Here is a 7,890-nt window from a genome sequence, read left to right as displayed (position 1 = left end):
CCATTCCCTGCCTTATTCTTCAAATAATCATTTGTGCCTGCATGTTGCAGATCCCAGCAGCAGCATATTCTCCAGTGGGCTCACACAATGGGCCTCCTGCTTGGAGGGGCTGAGAATCATGAAACATGGGGCTCCCAACATGATTTATGCAGATGTTTTGCATTATTTGCAGTACAAACCGAAAACTTCTGCAAGGCCAAACACACCTCTACCTCCTTTTCCCCTTCTGTCTGTATAGATAACTCAGAGCTTTCAACATCTACTACCTCACCATTCCACTCAGTGTTTCCAGCTGGAAAAGCAGAGTTTTTACTGTGTTCCCCTAATTTTCAATGAACAACTAGGACTTCAGAATGTGGAACTGCAAGGGAAGGATGTGTGCCCAGGAACTGAAAAAGAAAAGCAAAGTTTCCACAGAGCTGACCTTTCCTCTTTTATTCTATTGTTTCTAAAGTCATAAAAATGGGGAAAATAAAACCTTAAAATGAAGCAATATAATCCTTAATAATATTAATGTATTAGACATTAATAAAAGCAGTAATGTAACAATATTACATAAATACTGTAATAGTATGATGTGTTTTCTGAAACATTATACACATAGCCATATAAGTGAGATTCATAAGAAATTCTCAAAATCAGAATGCATTGTTCTGATTGATTACTTCTTTGGATCAGATCAGAACATGAAAGGTGTTACTCTCTGTAACAGAGTACCCTGTCCTGCAGCCTCATGCAAACTTTCTGATGGTTTCTCATATGCTCCTTCTGCTGTGTCAAATAGTGGCAAAGCCCAGCCATTGACGAGAGCTTTCTCTGGTGGTAGTTTGAGGCTCATAGTTGAAGGCTGCAGCAGAAAATACTGTCAGAGGCATGCTGCTGCTGCTTGTTAGTATTCAGTTTGACAGCATTGGAGGAAGTCCCTAGTAGGAAGAAAGGCACATGAACATTAAAAATTAGATGCCAAAAGCTTAAGCTTGTCTCTTCAGCATGATCCAGAGTTTGAAAATACATCTAGTCCAAGAGCTCACTCCGATCCACCTTCAACAATTTAGATAATCTCCCTTGGGACGCAGCTTTCTAGACAACAGCGTAGCACCTCAGAATTTACTTTGCTGTGTAAACCCCTCCTAGAAAAACAGACCACTCAGAAACAGGAATATTTAAAAGGTGGCAGATTGCACAGCTGAATCCAGGGGAAGTGGAGATAGATCCTGTGGAAAGGCAGGGTTTTGGGGGGTAAAAAGGCCCTCAAGAGGTCTCCAGTCCAATAACAACTTTGTGGCATGGCTAACTGCAAAGCTTAGAGGAAAATCCTCATGTCTCCAGGGATGGAGGTCTGACAGGGATGCATGGAGTCTCTATGGACACCTGCTCCAGTACAGCACTGCTGTCAGGGGAGACTTTTCCTTCTGTCCAGCTGGAGTTTCCCTTGTCACAGCTGGTGCCTGTTGCCTCATTTTCCCTCTGTGCAGCACTGAGGAGAGTCTGGTCCTTTCTTCACTGCCTTTATGTAGTGGAAAACTGCAGCTAGATCCCACTTCGCGTTCTTTTTGTTAGGTCTAACAAAGCCGATTCTTTCAGCCTTTCTCTGTAGGGCAAGTGCTCCAGCCTCCTTATCATTGCAGTTGCACTCACCAGACCCTCTCCAGTTCCTTTGAGTCTTTCTTCTGCCAGGGATTTTACATAACAGTCTGTATTTCTCTGGAGCATGTGCCTGGAACTAACTCACATTACACCTCTGCGTAATTAGGACCATGGGGCTGAGTGCTCACAAGCAAATAGACCTTCCCATCCCTTCTGTAGAGGATTGGTGGTTAGTCAGAACTACTGATAATGGCCTTTGTTTACCTTCATTTTAGGTGTGGCTTGAGTTCGGCTGAGACTGCAAAGCAGTTGAGCAAGTGTCTAATTTTCAGCATGGGTGTCACAGTCCGAGCTTCCCAGCCACCGGGACTCAATAGTAACCAACAAGGCTGCCAGGGGCATAGGGAGGGAAAGGCCATTTGTTAACTGGCTCTTTAAAACCAAGATGTGAAGGGCTTATTCACCTTGTACCCAAGCAACTCTGCTGAGTGGGCTGTAGTTTGTTAGTACTCACAAGTATTTAGCAGGAAGCTCTGTTCAGCTCCGTGGTAAGCATCACACTGTACATTTGATTGTGCATAAGTTGCTAGACTATTCAATCATCTCAGACATTAGGAGACGTAGGAAGGCTGAAAGCCAAGGAAAAAGTATCTCCTGAGCAGTTCCATTGCATTAACTACTTTGTTAGATCAGCTAACTGATGGATAATGCCACTGACTGTGTGTGTCCTGTCACCTGAATGTCTTATTCAGATACTTAGAAAGGTCAGGTCCTGAGGTATTAAAAAAACTATGTAAAGTTTGAGGTAGATAGAAGTGAAATGAAGTCTAATGTGTACCTTTTTCCCACTCAGAAATAAAAAATTTATAGCATCTCACAAATAGGTTAGTTTTTCTCTTTCTAGACTCTAAATTCCTGTCCATATTATGTAGTTCTATGCATCCCTTCCTCTGTCTTCTGCTGTCCATTCTGCTAGCCCCTGCTCTACATATGGGACAAGTTCAAGCAAGAACTGGCTTGCCCAACAAGCAGTGGCTGAGCCAGGAAATTAACTCCAGTCCTGGTTTTCTCCCCTGTTCTCTTTCTTGTACAGTAGGTAATCAGGTCATAAAAATAGCTTCTGCAGTTGTATGGATTGCAAGAAATAAGGAATGCAGATCTCAGTCATATGATACTCTTATGTGCAAGTTCTGATCCTGAAAGAGAATCCACCCATCCAAGCTTTTGAACTTGCTCAAAAAATCAACTGAAAGTAGTGACCCTGTCCTGAGAGGCAAGAAGAGTCTGCTTGAATCATGTTTACATAGCTGAGGGAGCTTTTGGGATCAAAAAGTTCCAGTAAGCTGCAAGCTAATGTACTTGTAGCTGACCCATGCAAAGGGTTGAAATAATTTCTCTTTTCTTTCCAAAAAAAACCCTGGGATTATTGCTAAATCTCTTCTCTGCTCCTGGCTACAAAGCACAATGTAGCATCATAGTCTTTGGAAATCTCTTGCCCCTGGGCTTTCTGTTCATGCAGCATCAAGCCCATGCTTATTTTTCCTACTATCATTTCTGTTAGCACCATTGCCAGGATACTTCAAACCTTTTCCTAAGATTTTGCATTACTTTTTACTCTCAGTGTTTTCTTCAAGTGCCTACTAACCAAAAGGATATGACAGAGCTCTGTCCAATTCAGAAAGATGTATGGAGCGAAACTCCAGGGCCAATAATCATCTTCTCCATCTTGGTATGCAACAAATCTTTTCCAGTAGTAATTGTAATCTGAGAAGAGAGAGATCCGGTCACTCTTGACATAAGGCATACCCAGTTCCTTCTTCATGAATATGCCAGTGAGTCACTGCTTTCTCAGCAAGAAAATGGTAAAAGGCAGGCGACAGATATTCATCTGAGGGCATTCCTGCAAGGGACCAACGATGACTTGCAACGACACAAATTAAGTTCGTAGAAAGGGAAACCAAAATTCTACAAGTAGCAATATGTTTAAAAGGGGGAATTGCCAGGGAGAGATCACTACGGTGTCTTGGGCAACCCCTATCACAGATAGCACATCAGGCAAAAATACAGAGCATGCTGGCCAAGGGAGAAGCAGCCAGCGAGTAGCAGGCTGCTTCTCTGGGAAGGACTGAAACGGCAGGTGACACATACAACCAGGGCTGTTCAGGCATGCCTTTTGGCAGACTTGTGATTGATCACAACAGCTTTGGGTAAGAAAATAAGCTTGTTGTTTTAATCTTGAATCTATCTGACATCTCAATGGTCAGAGAAAACCTGGAGTGAACACCCTAACATTTAGCAGTTTCATATTGATCTTACTGTTAATAGGATGGCCAGAGATTCTGTCACTGCTTTGGTGGTATAATCACAGAGACAGGCTCCCCAAGACAAGTTATGTCCTTTAAGTTTAAATTTGACCTGGTAGATTTTTAGATCCACACTCCAGTACCAGACAGGTATGTGAGATTCATCTTTTCAAATGTATATTCCTTTCTCTGCGCTACTTGTCCGGACTATTTTTACAGCCAAATATCAACAGGCAAGCAAGACATACATATAAAAAGGCACACATGCAAGACGTGTCCTCTGTGATGCACCATCTGAAAGTCTCCTTTAGATATGTGTCCTTCTCTTTTCCAGCTATCAAAGGAAACCAAGTACTTGCTGCATCTGCATATATGTACTGGGAAGGACAGGTTCTATCTTACACTCAGGATTTTTCACTGTATGTAAAGGACGCATGGAAGGCTAGAGAAAGACATAACTCTCCTTGTACTGAAGAAGAAATAAGGCACAAGAGAATGGCATTTTGCATTCATTAGTCCTCCCCAATGTCAGTCACTATCACTATTGCAAAACACAACTGCTGAGAGTGCATATAATCCCAAAACTTTCAATCCATAAACAAGGAGTAGTTGGGTTACCTGCAAGATTCATGATACATATATTGACTCTATTATTTGCCAGGTTCCAGAGACCTTGCCGGTTACGGTTATCCAGATGCTTGAACAGCTTGGCTGCATATATTTTCAAGGTCACATTGGGATATCCACTCAGGAAATCCAGAATTCTTCTGGAACATTTCCCGCAGGGTGTAGTAGATAGGACCCAGGTAATGGAGCAAGAAACTGATGGATTTGCCTTGAAACAGTTTTCCAAGAAGTTGACTTCAGCGTGTTGGGTGGAACTGTTTGAGCACCAGTTCCTCCAGACGGTACCTCTGCTCCACCTGATTTCATACAGCAGGCACACCACCTTTGGATGTCGGTTAGGCAAATAATTTCTTTTGAAGTCCTCTGGCTGTATCTTCCACCTGCGACAAAGGTACCAACAGTACAATCATCCCCACGCTATAGCGTTGTTTGGTCCCATTGTTACCTGCTCTCAACATCAGCCAAGCTCCCACTCTCAGCCTTTCCCATCACAAAATGACAGATGGAATAATGTTGCAATCTGATGATCTAAATCTGGAATTCGGAATTTAATGAAAGGTCCAAACTTTTTCCCCTAAAGTGGCCTTGGTGAAACACCCATAGCACTTCCATGATTGATCTTGGGAAATTCAGCAACCCCATCACCACTCTGAGATCAGCACTGGTCAAAGCAGTGAGACAACTGGAAAGGAAGATCAAGGAAAGGGATGATAAGAGGAAAGCAGGGCACAAGGATTCTTTCCTTTGCCTGACTCTGGAAATTGCCATGGGTTCCAGGAGGCACACATTGATACAACTGTATCACTTACCTTTGGTTGCTCTGTCTGGGTGCAGGATCTACATAAAAAAGATTTGTGAGTCATTTGGGTTAGTAGGTCAGAAAACAAAATTTCATTCACATCTCCTGTCCTGGCCCATTTCAGTCTATGCACTCCCTGACTAATGCAACATCAGGTTAACAGAAACATTTATATTTTGAGGCTGGACCTCAGACTCAAGATACAGTAATGCATTCAAAGAGGTAAGACACACAAATACACAAGTGCCTCCTGCGTATTTTCACGCATCAATATACACACTTGTCTGTATTCACCAGTTCCTTAGGTACAACTATAGTAAATACCTACACTGAATATGGAGAAATAGACCTGCTTTTCACATACATGTACTTACCTCTATTAGAGACAGCAGCCATGGATGTTTCCGGATTGGTCTGTCGTCTCTTGGGTGATGGATGTCCTTTTATTAATCTTATGTTGACTTTCAGTTTCTATTCCCCAAGGCTGAACTTTGGATGTTAGCGATGTTATTCAGCTGAATATTTCCTCATCGTGACTTGCTTTCATCCAAACAAACCACCCCACTGGGTGAAACTGAAAGTAAGTTCTCCAAAAGAGGGTAAGTCCCACTCAGAAGTGGATCTGGGTTGTAGACAAGCATGCCTGCCTGCCAGGAGCTGGAATTAAGAGGTGAGTCGCTTTTTTTGCAGTGAAGAACAGAAATTCTGTCTCTTCATTATCACTAGCCCCAGGACAGAAAAGCATCGCTTCTCTAGTCACCCCAGTGCACCAAGAGAGGAAGAACGTCTACATAAATGGCATCACATCACAGAGCCGGGGCACGGCAGATGATAACTTTTCTGGCATCCGGGTATTGACAGCAAGTTGGGCAGAACCCGGTGGAGAGAAGGAAACAGAAGACATCTGCAAAAGCTGGTGATTCTGTGGGTCTCCTGCAGGTGGTGATGGTTACTGCCATTTCCCTTCATGGGACCGTCCTCTGAAGTTTCAAGGGCCGCTCATACACCCTTGAACAGAGGTCCTCATGAGGGCAAGGAAGACCCTCAATGTGCGTGAGGACCACATTGTGGTCAGCTACTAGGCAGACACTTTCAGGCCAACTCTAAGCAAGCTGTCCAGCATCCAGGAGATCTATGGCAGTGAAGAGCTTGTTCTGTGCAGACACCCAGGTACTTACGAAACTTCACAACTGAGAAGAGGACTGTATTCATGTAGGCACTCTGACAGCAAGACCTGAGCCAGCTGATAAGTACCTGCAGAAGCTATTGGTCATGACAGAGCAGTGCCCTGATGTAGAAAGAATAGGCTTTTTCCAGTGCCCTGAGAAATCTGCTCAGCATTATGAATTGGGCAACACCTTCCTGTGATCTATTCCATAACTCACACAAGGTGCAGCAAAAAGTATTTCCTCTTTAATCTGAAAATGAGTAAAACAATGCTAGTTGCTGGTGAGAAGCTTTTCTCTTACTGATACACCCAAAACTGGGTTGCAGAGCAAGGGATTAACAAAGATATGGCATATCTATAGAAGATTGTGCTCAGTCTTTATCATTTAGAGTTTACTCTGGTTTTGTGACACAATTATTTTGTGGCCTGATGCAAGCTGCAGAAGTGGATACTTGGTGAGCCATCGTCCAGTAATGTGCACTCCCTGAGGACAAAGCCATTGCCTTCCTCAATGCCAAGTCTGGCTTGGGATTGTAAAGCTAAGGGTGTGATTTATTTGCATTCTCAGAGGCAAGCCCTCAACATTCTATTGTCAAAAATACTCAGTTTCCTGCAAGGTCAGAACAAAGAGAAGTGAACATGAATGCTGGAGTACAGAGGGAGGAGGGTTTCAGGCACTGGACAGACAATCCGTGGAGAAATCTAGTCATGGCAGGTCATGGGGCAGCAAAGCATCTGCCTTCAGGGCCTCTTCACCAATCACATCACAACACAGAATTGTTCGTTCCTGGTGGCTGCATTAGTTGATTCCTTAGGAAAAGTGAATGGGATCAATTCAGACACCTAGAGATCTCTTAAACAAATAAAATAAGAGTTTGACTAATGTGTATTGAGTTCACTGACATGATACTTAGTAAAGCTAGAAATGCAGGTCGAAGGGGGTGATCCTGCCCCTCTACTCTGCACTCATGAGAACCCACTTGGAGCACTGTGTGCAGTCCTGGTGTCCTCAACATAAGAAGGACATGGAACTGTTGGAACAAGTCCAGAGGAGGGCCACAACGATAATCAGGGGACTGGAGCACCTCCCGTATGAAGACAGGCTGAGAAAGTTGGAGCTGTTCAGCGTGGAGACCTCATAGCAGCCTTCCAGTATCTGAAGGGGGCCTAATAAGGATGCTGGAGAGGGACTCTTCGTTAGGGACTGTAGTGACAGGACAAAGGGTAATGGATTAAAACTTAAACAGGGGAAGTTTAGACTGGATATAAGGAGGAAATTCTTTAATGTTAAGGGTGGTGAGGCACTGGAATGGGTTGCCCAAGGAAGTTGTGAACACTCCATCCCTAGTGGTGTTCAAGGCCAGGTTAGACAGAGTCTTGGGTGACATGGTTCAGTGTGAGGTGTC

The 7,890-nt window shown here is 43.6% G+C and overlaps 1 protein-coding gene across 1 annotated transcript; it reads right to left on the bottom strand.

The window, feature by feature from the left end:
• Positions 1–420: 420 nt before the first annotated feature.
• APOBEC1 (apolipoprotein B mRNA editing enzyme catalytic subunit 1) lies at positions 421–5,727 on the bottom strand. Its single transcript, XM_057429149.1, has 5 exons — positions 5,691–5,727; positions 5,327–5,354; positions 4,563–4,897; positions 3,233–3,351; positions 421–923 (listed from the first exon to the last, which is right to left on the bottom strand). Exons 1-5 carry the CDS (start codon positions 5,710–5,712, stop codon positions 897–899), a joined length of 531 nt encoding a protein of 176 aa, XP_057285132.1. The 5' UTR covers positions 5,713–5,727; the 3' UTR covers positions 421–896.
• Positions 5,728–7,890: the final 2,163 nt, after the last annotated feature.

Source organism: Pezoporus wallicus, unplaced genomic scaffold, assembly GCF_028554395.1.
Source record: "Pezoporus wallicus isolate ANWC-B61680 ecotype Strahan unplaced genomic scaffold, APGP_CSIRO_Pwel_v1 scaffold_3294, whole genome shotgun sequence".
NCBI classification, from domain to species: domain Eukaryota; kingdom Metazoa; phylum Chordata; class Aves; order Psittaciformes; family Psittacidae; genus Pezoporus; species Pezoporus wallicus.
Note: the sequence above shows the minus strand (reverse complement) of the source record. Positions and strands in the feature narration are given on the sequence as shown.